This window comes from Carlito syrichta, unplaced genomic scaffold, assembly GCF_000164805.1.
Source record: "Carlito syrichta isolate Samal-C Ts95f unplaced genomic scaffold, Tarsius_syrichta-2.0.1 Scaffold314595, whole genome shotgun sequence".
Classification (NCBI taxonomy): domain Eukaryota; kingdom Metazoa; phylum Chordata; class Mammalia; order Primates; family Tarsiidae; genus Carlito; species Carlito syrichta.
In genome coordinates, this window is record NW_007258691.1 from 313,895 (window position 1) to 333,677 (window position 19,783).

Here is a 19,783-nt window from a genome sequence, read left to right on the forward strand (position 1 = left end):
GCACACTCCTGCCTAGGCTTGATTGTGCTACTGCACACTCCTGCCTGGGCTACAGAGTGAGACCTTGACTCCAAAAAAAAAAAAAAAAATTAGGGAGATGTGGTTATTAAAAATATTTATCTTCATTCAAAAATGTTTAAAATAAAAAATATTTATAACTATAGGGAATACATTTTAGTTGTTGGGCAATTTTTAATAATATAAAATACCTCATTACTTTTGATGTTGGATATTTGAGGTGTTGGAATATCTAGCCATAACAATTATATTATATAGTTATATTATATTTATATATTATACATTTATATGATATATTATTTAATATACTCATATTACACTATATTAGAGTATATATAACTATAATATGATATAGTATATATAGTTACATGTAGTATATATAGTGATATATACTATATTATATATTATATAGTTTATGCTGTTTTAAAAATAAATTTATTCAAAAAGGAAAAAATCTATACATAGCTGGATTGCATGCTTGTATAATTTATCTCAGATATCTATTCTGGAGAACTGGCCAATCACTTTACCTGTATAGCTAAAAGTTACACCTGCTGTAGTGTTCTTAGGAGGAACTAATCTACATCTGTTCTTTCAACATTAAATACTGGTGAACATCATAATTACAGACCTTCATTTGTAGTTCCTCTTGTTCTTTCTTATACTTTTGGATTATTTCTTGGTGTTTTTCTTTTTCAATATCAAGTTCCAGTTTAGCTTCTTCCTTAAAGAGAAGAACTTGTTCCTCAAATTCCACTAAGTGTTGGGCCCTTTCCTTGGTGAGTTCAGCTTCAATCTAGAAAACAGAATTTAACACACATATAAAACCTTTATCTTAAGATAAATATGTTCAGCTTATTTCCAAAATCTAATTTTTAAAAAAATTCTGACATTAAATTTTAAAAGAAATAATTTGAAAAATTCTAGTATTAAAGACATCTGACTTAGAACTTGGGCCAGACAAATTGACCTTGGGCCAAATATTCCACCATCTTCTAAGACCTGAAAGATTAGTGGAGAAGCCAGGCTTGGTGGCTCAGCCTGTAATCCCACGCCTTGGGAGGCTGAGGTGAGTGGATTGCCTGAGCCCGCGGGTTCGAGACCCGCCAGGGCAACTTGGTGAGACCTCATCTCTACAATGAACCAAAAAAAATTAGCCAGGCGTGGTAGCGCGTGCCTGTAGTTCCGGCTACTTGGAAGGCTGAGCGGAAGGATCGCTGGAGCCCAGCAGATCGAGGCTGCGGTGGCCGGCAGCGGCCACTGGACTCTAGTCTGGGTGACAGAGTGAGACTCCAACTCAAAAAAAAAAAAAAGAAAAGATTAGTGGAGAAGTTAGAACTATATATTATGACTGTTGTCAGAAATACTAAAAGCTTAGTTGTCTACTCAGTTATACTATAAATTCAGTCTTTGCCAGTTGAGAAAACTTAAAAACAACAGATTTTGAGGCCCTCAGACTAAGTACTGGTGAAAAGTCAGGGGACAAAAAGTATAAAAGTTAATTTTTCAAGCAACTTTTTCTTGATGGAGGTCATAGAAGGTTTTGGCATCACAGCTTGTCATTTTAATGTGGCTGAGGCTGAAGGATGATTAGAAGAAAACATAGTCAGTAATGCCTGTGCAAGTGGTCCCCAACTTCCAAGGGTTTGAAATGGATTTTTTTGACTTTACGATGGTGTGAAAGTGATATGCATTCAGTAGAGACCGTATATCAAATTTTGAAATCTGATCTTTTCCCAGGCTATCGATACATAGTACAGTCCCCTGATGCTGGGCAGCAACAGCCAGGCAGCGCCCAGTCAGTCATGCCATCACGAAGGTGAACAACTGATACTCTGCAGTTTGCCTATTGCATTGCCAGTAATTTTTGGATGCTGTGTTTTGTGTTTTCACATCATATCCTGTCTACAAAATGCCCATTATCAACATCCAGTATGTTCAACAGGGTTTATTGGGACATGACACCATCATTGTAAGTCAAGGGACATCTATATTCATATTTTAATTCAGAATCACTGTGTTAGAAAATCCCTAATTCAATCTCTCATGCTTCCCTGAATTGTGAAAAGAATAAACAAGGACTTTGGATGCAGATGGATTTGAGTTTAAATCCTGGCTCTAAATCTTGGCTCTGCCACTTGTTAACTGAGTGATTTTAACTTTGTGGCTGTAACCTCTCCTGGTGTGGGGGTCATAACTAGTTCCCTTGGGGGTTGCTATGGGATAACATGAGGTGAGGCATCTGTGTAAAACTTTGACATGAGCAGGAATTCAACAGTCAGTGGAGATTACTTCCACACTCTGATGCTTCAGTCTTTACTGCAGAATCTACACCAAATGACTACTGTGTGTCTCAGACCTCCAGAAACCATAACTCACTCCTTCCCTAGCAGGCATTTCCATTTTTCAGACAGCGCTAAGCATTAGGCAGCTTTTCCTGTAGCTGAGCCAACATCTCTCTCCATGTGGTTTTTAACCATTGGTTTTGGCTTTGCCTACTGAAGCAAGAGAGAGAACAAATCTATGAGTACTAGAGTCTTTCACTTCTGGGGGTTCATATAATGAGATTAGAGAAGGGATCCAGTGACAGACTGGCTCTAGATTTACACTGTGCCAGGATTATAAACTCTAAGAGGGGGTAAATGACAGTTAAATAGGGAAAAAACTGTCAGACTTGACTGTGACTGTGTGATTCAGGGCACAAGAGAAGGAAAGACGTTAAACTAAATTTCTCAAGGGAATACTGAAACCAGGGCACAAAGACACAGAGATTTTGCTAAGAAAGTTTACAGGAAGCACTCCCCTCACCTTTAAAAAAATTTTTTTTTTTTTAGAAGATAGGGTCTCTGTCATCCAGGTTGGAGTATAATGACGCGACATAGCTCACTGCTGCCTCGAACTCCTGGGCTCAAGTAATCCTCCTGCCTCAGCCTCCCAAGTAGCTAGGACTACAAGTGTGTGCCACCATGCCTAGCGAATTTTTGATGTTTTTGGTGCAGAGATGAGACTTTGCTTTGTTGCCCAAGCTTGTCTTGAACTCCTGACTCCAAGTAATCCCCCTTCCTCAGTCTCCCAATGCACTGGGGATACAGGTGTGAGCCACCATGCCTGGCCTTAGGAAGCCCTTTAAATTAAATAAAAACACATAAAAGATAAACCCCTGTGTGGGGTCAATTGGTTTTACTATAGTGAGTATGGGACTATCATTTGCCCCAAAGCAAAATTATGTTTATACAGTACTGAAGGCAAGGAGTTATTTTGGCTCTCTCAAAATAAGTTTTTGGATTGCCTGGGTAAAAGACCACAGATGATCTTGAAGCAACATTCTAGAGTTATTCACATGGGCTGCTCTCAGACTGCTAATGACAAAGAAAGCTTCAGAGGCACTCAGAAAAAAGAACATATGCTCTTCTGAATTTCAGTTACTTAAATTCACTTGTCTCCTGGTAGTAATTTAGACAACTCACAGGTGCCTGCAATGAAATCTTGAAGCAACACCTTGCCTTTGGCCTGTTTGTCACCCAGCCCTCCTCCACTTCAGAACACAGCTCTACCACCCATCTTGTTATTCAAGTCAGGAATTGGAGTATCATCTTTCACACCTCTCTCCTTTTCCCTCCACACCCAATCCAGCTCCAAGCCCTGTTCATTTTACCTTTAGAAGATGCCTTGAATCCATCATTTCTCTCCTTCCACCATGGCTTCCTGACCACCTGGTCCTAGACACCATCACTTCCTGACTGGCCTCCTTACTTTCACTTTTGCCTCTCTCCAATCCACAACATATCACACACAGCACTGTGTTCTTTACAAAATATAAACTATAATCTTTTAATCTCTCTTTGTGTTTTCTAATGCATTAGTATAAAATCAAAACTTCTGAACTACTCTACTGGGCCACTACCAGCTCATATGACACCTTCATGTAAACTGACAAAGCACTCCCTCCTTAAATGAGAAGAGTAGCATGCCAAGCACAGAACTTGGTGAGCAGAGCACAGGCTGGATTCCAGCTCCCTCTGCCCTTTTGGCCCTGTGTGGGGTTCAACCTCAACCCTGTCCCTGGCAGCCCTGGCCTTCTCCAGTTTAACTGCCACAACTTCCCATTTGGTCACTATGCTTCAGCCACACTGGGATTGATAAGTCAAAAGTGTATAAAAGGAGGAATCACATGCAAAACATTTGGAAAAATTGGAAGGTATAATGCTGATGTAAGTTTAATAATACAAGTTAGTAATATAAGAGTTAATAATTCACAATATGCTTTACACTATTAATAATAAGGCAACATAAACTTTTTTTGTGAAGCTCAAGAAAAAGTGTGCTTGAGGCACTAAAACATCAAGTGTGTTAAAAAAAATCTCTCGTATGGTTAATTAGTAGAACCCAATTGCTATTTTAGGATTAAACAACATCTCTCAAAATATAGACTAATTGCTCAAATTAAGAGAAGAAGAATGCACACAAACTAGGTGGAACAAGACAAACTGTAAATAAGATGGCAGAAGAACCTTAGAAGAACCCTCTTACAAAGTTCTTTCAATTTATTATAGAGAAGAGGTCATTTAGGAAACCAGCAGGCTCCCTTGAAGATGAAAAAAAGGAAGCATTCAGGGAAGAAAGGGTGATGGCTGATGGCTTGAAGGAGCAGAAAGTTGATTTGTGTTCTACCTGAGTCAGAAAGCAAGAATATCTTCTTGCCCTTGAACTATAGAGAAAACAAGGAAGGGATATATGGAGAACAGGGAAGAACAAGTGCTGTGAACAGAAGGGAGTACAATGCTTGGCTATTACTGAGTTGGCTTGTAATTTCCACAACCTAAGGAAGAGAAGTAGAATGATGAGCTTCAGATAGGGGATTCCCAAACACCTAGGAGAGTGGCAATGTGATGCTAAGAACCATCTGATGTGCTGACACTATACCCCCTGAGAAATAGGAATACTGGTTCCTTCATGATCTGGTGTGCACAAAATCATGAGCTCAAAAACATAATGATTTGCTTAAGGAGTACATTGTTGGCCACTGAGAAGATGAATTCATGCCAAATTATCATGATTATGTTTTTTTAACATGTTGAGAGGAGCTGTTAATTAAAAATATTTAAGATGGCAGGACTTAAGCTTATGCACGATAAATAGGTTGGTGATGCACATATGAAGCATGAGGCACTTTATACATAACTAATAGTAGTTTTGGTAATTATGAGGAAATTATAATTTCTAAGAAAATCATGAATAATATGAGCTTAAGAGTTACACAAGGTAAGATAAATCATTATCTGTGCACACATTCCAGGTTTTAATTCACTGTGTTTTTTATGTATCTATCTCCTCCTGTAGCTAAAACTCCAACTCCTTGCTGAAGGCCTCCTGATAACTCCAGAGCATTCTGAGCATGCTCTTTAATTCCTCTTGCATTTGTTGTTGAAGTGTGTACTTAGCATTTTATAAAATCTAATATGAGCGTGCAAAATACTGTCTTTTCAGTAATTATTTTCCAAGTGAGATCTTTGTGGTTGATTTTACTGTCATTTTCTACCTGCCCATGGAGCTAATCACCATATTATAATGTAGTCAGTTATTACTTGATGATACCTTTAAAACCAGTGGGAATTCTAGATGCAAAAGTAGGAATAAGATTATTAGTTTATATTTGATATGCATATAACATTTTTGGAAAAATATCTCCTAAATACAAATTATGGTACTATTTTCCAAAAATTAAAAACAAATACTGGTTGAAAACTAATAAAGTACTTTAGATTATTTCTGAATTAACTACTGAATAAATATATCATAAAAGTAGATGATCATTCAATACATAGAATCTGTAGCTAAAAACTAATGCTAAGAAATTGGAATAGGTAGGCTACAGGTCATATCCTGTCAGGAGCTGTGTGAACTTAGGATGGAAGAAGAGAATGTCCACTGAATAACTGAATACAAGGTAGGTGGGTTGAGTACAAGGCTGGAGTGCAGTGGAGCTCCTTACAGCCTCAAACTCCTAGACTCAGCCAATCCTCCTGTCTCATCCTCCTGAGTACCTGGGACTATGGGCATGCACCACTACGCCCAGCTAATTTTTAACTTTTTGCAGATATGGGGTCTTGCTATGTTGCCCAGGCTGGTCTCGAACCCCTGACCTCAAGTAATCCTCCCACTTCAGCCTCCCAAAGTGCTGGGATTACAAGCATGATCCACTGCACCAGACTCATTTAATTCCTACAACTCTAAGAGGAATATATAATAATAGAACCATTACTCCCATTATCCAGATTAAGAAATAGGCTCAGAAAGGCTAAGTAACTTCACCAAGACCACAGAACTACTCCAAGGTAGAGAGGGCATGCACACACAGAAGTTTCTGGTGGACTCTATAGTTCAGTGTGTTTAATTTTCCCATGTAACCTATCTCCCCTCATGTCTACACAGCAGGGTGGTTAAGGGTATGGACTTGGTAGTTATTTAGTTTCAAAATATTTGAGGACTTTCCAGATAGCTGTTAATAATATCTAATTTAATTCCATTGTGGTCATACAAATACTTTGTATGATTTGGATCTTTTAAAATGTATTGAGACATTTATAAGCAAAATATAGTTCTATTTTGGTAAAAGTTGCATATATACTTTAGAGGAATGTGTATTCTACTGTGAAGTGAAGAATTTTATAAAAATCAACTGGGTCAAGTTTGCTAACTGTATTGCTCCATACGTCTCTTAAAAATAAATTATTATACTATCCATAGTATATATCCTTACAGACTTTCTATTTTTCTATCAGTTATTGCAAGAGGGATGTTGATATCTCAGACTCTAATTGTAGATTTATTTATCTTTACCGATCAGTCACTTTTTGCTTCATGTATTCTTAAGCTCTGTTATTAAGTGAATAAACATCTAAGGTTATCATGTCTTCCTGGCGAACTGGCCCCTTCATCATTATCCCCAGCAAAATTTTAAATATTTCTGATTTCTTTGCTCTGACATTTACTTTGTCTGATAGTAATATAGCTACTTCACCTTTTTTTTGACTTGTTTTCTTTTGATTTATGTTAGCATGTCTTTTTCCATCTTTTACTTTTAACCTATTGTGTCTTTATATTAAAGTGTACTTCTTGGGAGAGTGTTAATGGTTCTAGCAGAGGAGCATAATTACTGAAGAATGGTCCTCCTTTATCGAGGAAGGTCATTCTCTTCCACCGAGCATGCAGCTTTGAGAGAAACACACAAGGGAAGAGAAGGATACCCACCTAGCGAGCCAGATCCGCCAAATCAACCCTGATGATCCATGGGGTGACAGATGTTGCAGCCAGATCACCCTCACATTCTAAAGTATATTTCATATAGGCAACATAGAGTAGGTTTTGTATTTTTATCTAATATGAAAATCCCTGCCTTTTTAATAGGAATATTTAGACAAGGGCTTAGCAAACTATGGCCAACAGTCTAAAGTCAGTAAAGCCCAGCATTTGCATGTTGTCTATGGCTGCTTTCATGCTACAATGGCAGAGTTGAATGGTTGTTACAGAGACTGTCCCACAACACCAAAAATATTTACTGTTCCTTTATTTAAAGTTCATTAGCCCCTAGTTTATTTACATTTAACGTGATTGTTGATATGACTATTTTAAATCTACTCTCTTGCTAAGGATTTTCTATTTGGCCAATCTTACCTCTTTTCTCTCTTTCTTATTTTTCTGTCTTCTTTAATGTTGAGTATATTTTATTCAATTTTATTTCGTTTACTGGATTATTATCTATAATTCTTTTCCTATTTTGTGGTAGCTTTAGGGTTTATAGAATATGTCTTTTTTAAAACATTTATAAGATATATTTATTGTTTTTTCTGACCAAAGTGTAATAATTTTTAAATTGTCTTAAACAACTATGAAAAATGGCATTCAAGAAAATAAACTACAAATGGAAAATTTAACCATTAAATTGCTTCTTCTAATTTACCCTAATCCTATATTTAGTCTAGAAGGCAAAGACCTTGAAGTGTCACTGAAATGCTAACTGAATAACTTCAGCATAAATTTAGCCACATGCATTTCAAAGTTCCACTTCTAGGAATTTTGTTATGATCAGCTGAATAATGAGTAAGACTAAACAAGTATAACAAAATATAAGGAACACAGCACTAGATGTGATCCTTGCCCCATTTCCTCAGGTTATATCAGAATAAAGCTGACAATTCTGCCAAGCTCTGAACCTCCAGTGTCCCCAGCCCACCTTGGAAACAAAGAATATACTCCGTCATGCAAGTTTGTCATACATATTTTAGTAAAATAAAGCCTATATTTTACCTTTCTTTAGGAAATGGTCAGTTATTTGACAAACACAAGATAGCTGCTAGGAAATCACTTTATGAATTTGTTTACCAAACAAGAACTGATACACAAAAACTTCCCTTGAAATTTGGTCCTCAAATTTACTTAAGATTGGAAATGTGAAACTTGCAAGAAAAAAAGGAAGTGTGTATCATGTGTATCAAAGGAAGTGTGCAACATGTAATTACTAAAGGTTATACACTCATACTAAAAAGTGTTGCTACAGAAGGCACAAACGATTAAAGGGATACTCATTTCAATAAAAGCAAAAACTAGCTAATACCTTCTTTGTTTTGTGAGCACTGTAACTAAGATAAAGTGAAATGGGGATCCACTGTATACTCCTGTGACCAAAAAAAGAAAAAAAAAATCAGTCATTGATTGAGATGTAGTTATGAAACATTACAACTGCCTTCAAAGGGGTTTGTGATGCAGTCATCAAGCAATAGTCAAGCAATATTCAAGCATAATTTCAAGGATGTTTTCAGGTTTAGAATTAGTCTTCCTGGTAAAAAATCTTCACAATGTCATCGAAAACTTAATGAACAGATTTAGAAGCATCTATTTTCTGTACTTTCCCTGAAACTCTAAATTCTGTTTTCCATGTACTCTCTGTTGTCATCACTCCTACCACTACTCTTTCCCCTTTCAAGACATCATCATTCAGTACAAATCTCATTCTTATAGTCAAAAACAAAATGAAAGATAAACCTGCCTCCCCCTCCATAGTCTTGTTCCAACCTTGAAGGTTGTTTTGATTTCTTGGAAACCCATCAATCAAGAATGCCTTCTGAGCATTGGCAGTCATCGTCTGATCCATTTCCCTCTTTAGTAAACTGATGGCACAATCTTTCCTTCCTTCTTTAATGTACTTTTCAGTGAGTGCACCATAGTGTGAATCAGAGTTCCTCATGAACAAGTTCTCCTGCAAAGGTGTGTGTAGTCGTTTTTCTCGATGATGTGGGTGCACTGGGTCCCTTTGCTCAGAACTGCAAGGATGAACATAAGCAGCAGCTTCGTGAGGTGGGGAGGGCAGAGGAGAAACAGCCAGTGAGTCAGCTGCGAAGCAAAGGCCCAGGTCAAGCAGCATCTGGTGGTGGCAATGGCTCAGCATACACCACGTCTCGGCAGAACACTGAGGGAACTGAGGGCAGCTGTCCAGAATACATCTTTAATTTAATACAGCCCACCTCTTAATGATGTACCACTACATGAACAATATAAGAATCTACCAGGCTCAACCTAGACTCCCACTAGACTCCCATGGTATAGGGCCTACACCATGACCGGCATTTCTTTCAATGTTATGGCAACCTTAAGTCTCACCTTGTCTCCTATTTCTGGAAGTCACTGTCCATAGCCGCCTGATACCCAACATCTTGAAACCATTTTTTTCTATCTTTTCTTTAGTGTTTTATTTGTTTCGAGTGGGAGGGTAAATCTAGTCTCTGTTACTCCACCTTGGCCAACTAAAGAAGTTTTGGACTCTGTACTTAAATATGGAGGTTAAGTCTCAGCTCATTTCTTGGCTTTATAACCTTGACCAATTAACTTCTCTGAATCTTTTCTTTTCATGTGCAAAATGGGAATAATAATGTCATAATTACATTTATGGAAAGCATTCAGCACAATGTCATATAGTAAGTACTATAACAATGGAGACTATTTTTATTATCTAAATTGACGGTTTATATCAGATAATTTTTGTAGGGCATTCCAGATTTAAAATTTGTGAATTTTATTGATTCAATTTTTTAAATTGCATTTTTAAAAATGAAAGTTTGTCCTCAATATTCTTTTTAGCTGTATGCTTATTATGCATAAATAAAAATTAATATTTTATAAATAACTTCATCTCTCAAATTTTGTATTTTACAAGTTCTTTTTAATTTTAATAACTGTACACAAAAACACACTGAGACTTATTAGGTCATTTGGTTATTCAATTTTGAAAAAAAATTGAGATTTTTTTTTGCCTCCCTTCAAAATTGGAATGGACTACATCTTGAAGTAAACTTTCCTCCCCGGCATTTTTGCTATTAATCCAGTTGTTGCAGCCGGGAAATAAGGTTTTGTTTGTTTGGTTGCTTTAACTATTGGGTTTTTTTTTGTTTTTATGTTTTGTTTTTTTTTTTTGTGAGTTGGAGTCTCACTCTGTCTCCCAGACTGGAGTGCAGTGGCCTCTCCAGGCCACTGCAGCCTCAACCTGCCGGGCTCCGGCGATCCTTCCACCTCAGCCTTCCAGTAGCTGGAACTACAGGCATACACTACCACACCTGGCTAATTTTTTATTTATTGTAGAGATGAGGTCTTGCCAAGTTGCCCAGGCAGGTCTCGAACCCAAGGGCTCAGGCAATCCACTCACCTCAGCCTCCCAAGGCACAGGATTACAGGCTGAGTCACTGAGCCTGGCTAACTGTTGGTTTTTAAAAAGCGTTCTATACTATTTAAAATAAGGTCAATGGCACAATTCTAATATATTCCTAAATGTGATATCTTGATGATAGTCTAAGAAAATATTTAGTAGGAATTTGTTTACTGCACTAGAAAGTGACAGTCAATAAATGATGTGAGTTGCTTATGTAAACAGTAGTGTAGCTATAGGATTTTTTAATTACAAAATTTTAACTGAATAGTAACATTGTATATTTTTAAAAAATTTTAAAGGGTCAGCATGCACATTAATTTGCTTTCTTCACATCAAAGGAATACTTGAAATAAACAAAAAAATCCATGACTACTAGTAAATATGCAGTTATTTTAAAATGTGCCATCCTTGTTGCATAGCAACTATTGATTCTATTATGTGCTTTTTACATACTCTAAAATAATTAAGCACAGGCACAATTGCTATCTACTTTTTTTGAATGTTAAAAGCATTTACGTTATAAAGTTTATTTTAATATATTTATTACATATTTGTAAAAAGAACATTTCATTCCTATGCAAAGGCAGAGTGACCCAAGAAAGAGATGACAATGTCATATTAGTGATGCTCCTGTCTCATGAGGAGACTTTTAGGGAACCTTTTATTCAGTCACAATAGTTAATATACCCAAGACACAATCACCATTCCTTAGCTTTTCTGGTCTGGATCTTGATTTACTGTTAACAAAATGATAACACTTATTAACAAGAAGCTTTAACAAAATGAAATGTCCATTTATACTATAGAAAATACAAAACACATTCATGATACAACTAATTAGAGATCATGGTCCTAGCAAGAACTTAAGAGAACATTACACAGGATTATTTTCATCATCAAATTAACTTAATACCATAAAGCAAGAACATAAATGCTTTTTTTTTTTGAGTTGAAGTCTCACTCCGTCGCCCAGACTGGAGTGCAGTGGCGGCTCCCGGCCACCGCAGCCTTGACCTGCTGGGCTCCGGCGATCTTTCCGCTCAGTCTTCCAAGTAGCTGGAACCACAGGTGCGCGCTACCACGACCGGCTAATTTTTTAATTTATTGTAAGATGAGGTCTCTCCAAGTTGCCCAGGTGGATCTTGAACCTGCGGGCTCAGACAATCCACTCACCTTGGCCTCCCAAAGCTCAGGATTACAGGCTGAGCCACCGAGCCTGGCCCATAAATACTTTTATGTGGTCAGATGTTAACACTAACTTGTTCTAGTTCTGTGTTAGCACTCCAGGGATGGTCCAGAGAGCAGGAGAACTAGAGTGGATCATAAACAGAGACCTCTTCCCTAGTGAAATGTATCCGAAAAACCCTAGAGGGGCATGAATATGGAGCTGGATAATTATACAAGCGAAGGCAGAAAAGATCACTCCATCAGCCTAAGGGAAGGAACTCAGGGGTTCCAGAAAAGGGACAAATCTCTGAACTTTATCTATGTTAATTCCATTAGTAAAATTTCTGAATCAAAAGAGGGGATGTTTACAACATCTTTTGATATGTATTGACAAACTGCTTTTCAAAATGTCTGCTTTAATTTCTAGTCCCTTAAAAGAACATGAGAGACAATCAATCTCTCTAGACCTTCACCAAAGTGTTAAAATTATTCTATCAGTTGGGTGGGTAAAAAAATAATCTCTCGTTGTTTTAATTTGTATACTTTTGGATTTCTAGCTTGGTTGATCGTCTTCTTTTTGGATTTTTAAACATGGATTGGTAAGGATAGAGGAAGTGAAAAAGAGCAGATGAGTCAATTGGGTACACTGAGGCTAATAATAATTAGAAAGAATGAAAGAAATTGGCCTTAGAGGGGCAGGAATAGAAGAGGCTTGTGCAATAAGATAAAATAAGAACAAGACATATGTAGGAACTTTAATCCATATTCTCAGATTTTGTTTTGGTCTATATGAAATCATTGTTATAGTGATCATTTTTATGAGGGGCAAACCAAAAAACAAACAAACAAAACTGGAGTTATCTTTTGGAGGGCAGGCCCTTGTAATATACATGCTTTTCCTGCTAGGTAAGCATGGGTTCCTAGAGGAACCCATCAGCATTAGTGTATCAGCCAGTGTTGTGAGAGGTTGCATTTGGTGTCAGTGAATTTTATTTATTTATTTATTTTTGGAAATTTTTTTTTCAGTGCATTTGCCCATTTCACAATAGAAGATTTACAAGTCCACCTGCCCGTACCATGCCGAGTATTCAATGTTTTTTGACCAAAAATGGCTCGATCCCTGTGCCCCACCCTCCCTACTCCGAGCAACTTTTTATTTTTGTTTCCCTGGACAAAAAAAGTCCTCAATGGAAAATGTTTTGCTTATATGAAAGAAGTGAAACAAACAATGGCAGAAGCACTAAAAGGTGTCAAAATTGACAAGTTCAAAAAACGTTTTGAGTAGTGGAAAATGCATCTCGAGGCTGGGCTCGGTGGCTCAGCCTGTAATCCCAGCACTTTGGGAGGCCGAGTCGAGTGGATTGCCTGAGCCCATGGGTTCGAGACCCACCCGGGGAACTAGGCAAGATCGCATCTCTACAGTAAATCAAAAATTAGTTGGGCATGGTAGTGCACGCCTGTAGTTCTGGCTACTTGGAAGGCTGAGGCAGAAGGATCGTGGGAACCCAGCAGATTGAGGCTGAGGTGGCCGGGAGCATGCCACTGCACTCCAGCCTGAGCAATAGAGTGAGACTCCAACTCAAAAAAAGAAAAAAAAAAAAAAAGAAAACGCATTTTGGTAGGTGTATTGCATTAAATGGAGAGTACTTTGAAGGTGACTGAAGTTTAAACATATAAGAATAAATACACAATTTTTATAAATAAATTCCAATTTTTTTGGGTGTTCCCCCTCATATTACAGCCTGAGGGACAAAGAAAGAGATATTTATTTTTAGAGGGCTAGCACTGGCTGAGCATGGCCAACTGTTTGAAGACTGGAAACGGAAGTGACAAATTTAGAATTGATCAGAGCCAGCAGTAATACCTAAAGGGTTTCAATTTACTGGATGGCAGAATGGAGGATTCCTGGTGGAGGTGTTAGTTTGAAGGTGGCCACTGCTTGTTGCTTGAGGTTACAAATTATGGCACCTAGTACCCAAAGGAGGAGAATCTGATAATAACCAAATAGGTTTCAGGACTTTAGTCAAACAACCTGAATTTCAGAGGCCAGCTCCAGTTTGAGAGGAAAGGTAAGACATAATAAGAAAACTAAGGCAGAAGGCCAGTGCTAGGCACAGACAGTTGGGGAAGAGAATGAACTGGGAATGCTTTGATACCATGTGCAGACTATTGTCTGGGGATCAATCAAGGATGCTGGAAATGTATGGCAGGGAGATGATGGCCATTGCCTCAATGACTAGAGCTGCATGGCCTAACCATGCAGGGGTAGGGACTAACCATTTAAATATATTACTTGTATTATTTAAAATTATAAAAGTAACACATAGTCACTGTTGAAACTTGGAAAACTATGGAGGTTGTAGAATTAATAGTCCCCTGCTGTTAAGAACATGACCAGCCAGGCTCTGTGGCTCAGCCTGTAATCCCACGCCTTGGGAGGCTGAGGTGAGTGGATTGTCTGAGCCTGCGGGTTTGAGACCCGCCTGGGCAACTTGGCGAGACCTCATCTCTACAATAAATCAAAAATCAGCCGGGTGTGGTAGCTCACGCCTGTAGTTCCAGCTACTTGGAAGACTGAGGCAGAAGTATCGCCAGAGCCCAGCAGGTCGAGGCTGCGGTGGCCGGGAGCGGCCACTGCATTCCAGTCTGGGCGACAGAGTGAGACTCCAACTCAAAAAAAAAATTAAAAAAAAAAGAACATGACCAAATACAGATTCTGACATTTGATGAGGGAAAAAAAGTAAATATCTAAAAGTAAAAATTATGTTTTTGCATGAGAACCAAGGGCTATCTTAATTTAACAAGACTTTAAAATCTGTTCTTACTTTTTAAATTTCCTATTATGTTGTCTAATATTTTGGAAAAGACACATCTCATAAGCATGTCTGGTTTAGGAAATTCCAGAAGGGATCAAAAGTGTGCATGGAAGCAAAGAAATCTATCTGGGGGATCTCTGGCAAGATGACGACAGAACAGGTCAGACTGTGAGAGTATCTGCAAAAGTAAGTATCCATAAAGACTCTCTGCATGAGTGGGTATGTGCCAGTGGGTGAGTGAAAGTCCGTCTGAGGGGAGAGACTCGGGTGCATGCACCCGGGGCTCTCCTTGGGAGGTGACTACGAGCCCCCACCGCCCTGAGATTGGAGACCCCGGTGCCCAGGATTGGCAGACAGAATCGTCTGCTGTTCTCAGGGTTCTCCTGAGAAAAGGCAGAGGAAAGCAGCTGATCCTCACCACCTGATGCCCAGCGCCTACACCATCACCTGTGACAGCAGAGCAGCATGATCCCTTGGATCCATGGAGAGGGCAGGAGAACGCTGGAAAGGAACCCTGCCACCAGTGAGGAAATGCTGACTAGCACCATTTTCTCTGTCCTGGGACCAGGCAGAGACCTGTATCGCCCTGCCCAGCTCCACTCAGTCTCCAAGCTGGGACCTAGAGGTTACCAAATGCGGAGAGACAGATGGCCCTCCCCCACACTGGCAAAGGCACAGACATGTCAGTGGGAGACTTGACAGTAGTGGCAGCAAGCCGAATGAGGCCAGATCTGATCCACCCTCCTCCCACAGTAGTTCCTGGGGCATCCGATCAATGCTGAGAGCAACCCTATCAGCCTGCACTGAGAGCAGAGGGGAGGGGCTGGAGACCAGAGCTGAAAGGAAGTTGGAGTTACGGGAATGACTTCAGAGTGAGTTTTTATTTGTTTTTTTCTGTCTGTTTGTTTTAGTTTTTTTTCCTCTTTTCTCTTTCTTTCTGTTTTTGATTACATTTTCATACTTGCTTTGTTTCTGCTATTTAAATGTTGTTTTTTTAAGACTTCCTGTTTGTGTATGGGTATTTTTGTGGGAGAGTAGATCAATAGGAGAGTTTTTGCCAGTTTGTGTGTATGTATGATTGTCTGTTTTTTTTTTTTTTATCTTTTCTGTCTCTGTTTGTGTCACTTTTCATTTGTCAGTGGGTATACCTGTCTGTTTTCCCTCTTCTTCTCACTCTCTACCTTCCTCTCATCCCCCTCCTTCCTCTTTCCATTCTTTTCCTTTTTCTTACCTCGTTTTGCTTTCAGGGGACAAACCTATACCCCCACTGCATGAACAGACTGTAAGGTGGTGGAAAGTGGTCTTCTGGGGGCCCACACACCTGTCAGTGGATACTGGGATCTGCAGATAGTTTCTGAATCACAGCTCCCACTCAATCAAATCTCAAAATGGCAAAAAGCATAGCCCCCCAACCCACAGCCCAGCTTCAGAAAGGAACAAAGCCAGAGGATCTATGTAAGGAAGAATTGTAGATTGAGCAAACAGAAGTAAAAGCTACCCCCCTATTCCCGAACAATAGAATTAAAGAAGAGGTTAAAAGGGGAGGGGGGGAAGATCAGATTTCAAAGTTTAATATAAGGCTGCAATAATCAAAACATCCTGGTATTAATACAAGAACAGGCATACAGACCAATGGAACAGTATAGAGATTGGAAGCAAAGCTTCAATTTCTCAACCAACTCATCTTTGACAAAGCCTCCAACAACCACCACTGGAGAGAGGAGAACCTATTCAATAAATGGTGCTGGGAAAACTGGCTGACCACATGCAGAAGATTAAAACAAGACCCCTACCTATCATCATATTTTAAAAAATCAACTCTAAATGCATCAAAGACCTAAACATAAAACCTCAAACTATAAGAACCTTAGAAAATGCATGAGACACCCTTATGGAAATTGGAACTGGCAAGCAATTTTTTATCAAATCCCCAAGTGTTCAGGCATAAGAGATAAGATAGACAAGTGAGACCTCATCAAACTTCTTCAAGCTTCTGCGAAGCCAAAGAAACCATCAAGAGAGGTTGGGCTTGGTGGCTTTCCCTGTAATCCCAACACTTTGGGAAGCTGAGGTGAGTGGATTGCCTGAGCCCAGTGGGTTTGAGACCAGCCCAGGCAACTTGGTGAGACATCACCCCTCAATAAATCAAAACTTAATTGAGTGTGGTAGCACATGCCTGTAGTTCCAGCTACTTAGAAGGCTGAGGTGGAAGGATCGCCCAGAGCCCAGCAGGTCAAAGCTGGGGTGACCGTGAGTGTGCCACTGCACTCCAGCCAGGGTGACAGAGTAAGACTCCAACTCAAAAAAAAAAAAAAAAAAAAAGAAAGAAACCATCAAGAGAGCAGGGAGACAGCCATAGACTAGGAAACAATATTTGCCAACTGTATGTCTGACAAAGGCCTAACATCTAGGATCTATAAGGAACTCAAAGTGCCAAAAAGAAAAAAACAAACAGTCCCATTACAAAGTAGGCAAAACATATGAATAGATGCCTCTCAAAAGAAGACATTCAAGCAGCCAACAGATACATGAAAAAATGCTCAGTCTCACTATCATCAAAGAAATGCAAATTAAAACCACTCCGAGATATCACCTTACTCCAGTCAGGATGACCATCATCAATAACTCAAAAAACAGGTGCTGGAGAGGATGCGGCAAAAAGGGAACACTTCTACACTGTTGGTGAGAGTGTAAACTAATACAACCTCTGTGGAAAATAGTTTGGCAATTCTTAAAAATCGACCTTCCAAATGACCCTGCAATTCTCCTACTGGGAATCTACCCAGAGGAACTCAAATCACTCTATGAAAAAGATACTTAGACACCCGTTATTAACAAGGGTGCCTGAATGATGCACATTTGTGTACCTAACCCTTAACTGTACCCCACAATTTTATAATAAAAAATATGTTTAAAAAAAAAGAAAGAAAAAGATACTTGCACACTGTATGTTTATCACAGCACTGTTCACAGTAGCAAAAACATGGAACCAACCATGCTGCCCATTGAAAAGAGGACTGTATCAAAAAATTTGAGGCCGGACTCGGTGGCTCAGCCTGTAATCCTAGCACTTTGGGAGTCTGAGGCGAATGGATTACCTGAGAACGCGGGTTCAAGACCCACCCGGGCAACTTGGCAAGACCTCGTCTCTACAATAAATCAAAAATTAGCCGGGTACGGTAGCATGTGCCTGTGGTTCCAGCTACTTGAAAGGCTGAGGTGGAAGGATCGTGGGAGCCCAGCAGATTGAGGCTGTGGTGGCTAGGTGCGTGCCATTGCACTACAGTCTGAGTGACATAGTGAGACTCCAACTTAAAAAAAAAAAAAAAATTTGGTACATATACACAATGGAACTTCACAGCAACTTGGACGGACTTAGAGTCTATAATACTGAGTGATCTATCATAGAAACAAAGAACTGAGCATCACATGTTCTCACTCATAAGCGGACCTTGATCAGTTATTGTAATGCTTTAAGAAAAGGATTGGCAGTAGTGGAAAACTGCCTGGGGGTGGGGCAGCAGGATTGGCAGTAATGAGAATCTACTGCGGGAGTGGGGGACACACCTCATCAACAAAGGTACCTGCATAATGAACAATTAACCCTGAATTGTACCCCACATCTTTAAAATAAAAAATTAGAAAAAAAATCTATCTGAAATAGTCTTCTGGCAAAAGGACAGGCTTTTTACAGAGCAGATAGGACACATGATATGAAAGCTTCACTACCATTACCTTCTCCTTCCAGTTATCATCACTCAGCAGCTTCTCTCTAAGGGTCTCCTGCAGCTGCTCGATGCTTTTCTGATGTGAAATCAGCATCAATTCCCTGAAAAACATAAACTTGACAAATGAGTCAAGATCACCCCAACACAATTCCTACATTGTAGTTCCTGGCTCAGAGGATATTACTTCACAATTCTGTTTATTCTCTTTAGCATATAAATATTGATATTATATACCATTTTGACAGTTAACAGTAATTTAGAAATACTGCATATATGGTATTTTCCCAGGCTTAATTTTTGCTTAATAAGTAATAAGCTGTTATTTTTGCATGAAATACTGACAACATATATAGAGTCACAAATATAACAAAATGTCATAAATTGTGGTTCAAAGAGTTTATTACTAAATTCTAGCACCAGACATATTGTTTCTTAAAAAGAAGAAATTGTGTTGGAATAAGCCATAAAGTCAATACATGCTAGCAGTTCCTGTGAAATCTACTTTTATTTATCTCAAATGCTGATAGGAACAAACTGAATTAAGTAGTGAGATATGTGATGTCAGGAATGTAATATAGTACAAAACATATTATAAATTAGAAAAGAAAGCATAAAGAGCACTTTCACATGTTAGTCCACATAAGTGGATCTTAACGGTTAGTTTCTGATCCTGTGGGTGGAAGTAAGGGTGGCAGGAGATTCATGAGAAAATTTCACAGGGGCACTGAAATTAAGACTTAGAATAGGTAGTGGCAAAAGCATGCTTGTTGATCAGGGTTTCTTCCCTGCCATAATCAGCATGACTCTCATTTTCTATGTATGTGATTCTTCTCTATTGCTTATTGCTTCTTCCAATCTTTTTTGGTTTCCATCATTACTCCCTTCCTTTCAGCTTTGACCCCTTTTCTCAAACTTGCTTTTTTTAATAAATATTTTTATTTATTTATTTTTTTAATTTTTAAGAAGTGGGGTACAATTCAAGGTTAGGTACATAAGTGGTCATCATACAGGTAAAGTTTGGGCCTTTCTTTGGTCCCCACTTCGCCTGACTTGAGATTAGGTACCCCTATGGATGTGCTCCCTCCCCACCCCCTGGCAGTGACCCACTACTGCTAATCCCTTTTTTAAAAAATTTGTAGTTTTAAAGATGGGGAATATTCAGAGTTCGGTATATAAATGTTCATTATGTAGGTACCCTTGTTGATGAGGTATGCCCCCCCAGCAGTTTCCCACTATTGCCAATCCCACCCCCTGCCAATCCTTTTTTATAGTATTATGGTAAATGTTCAAGGTCTGCTTTTAAGTGAGTACACTTAGTACTCAGATCTTTGTTTCTGTGATAGATCACTGAGTAA

The 19,783-nt window shown here is 38.8% G+C and overlaps 1 protein-coding gene across 2 annotated transcripts in view; it reads right to left on the bottom strand.

Annotated features, from left to right (window-relative positions):
* LEKR1 (leucine, glutamate and lysine rich 1) overlaps positions 1 to 19,783 on the bottom strand; it is a 174,091-nt gene that overhangs the window by 16,915 nt on the left and 137,393 nt on the right. For both annotated transcript variants that reach the window (XM_008071635.1, XM_021719350.1), the window contains exons 10-11: positions 18,436 to 18,529; positions 650 to 814 (exon numbers count right to left, since the gene is read on the bottom strand). In XM_008071635.1, the coding sequence (XP_008069826.1) occupies positions 650 to 814; positions 18,436 to 18,529 (259 nt within the window). The remainder of the gene's footprint in view (positions 1 to 649; positions 815 to 18,435; positions 18,530 to 19,783) is intronic.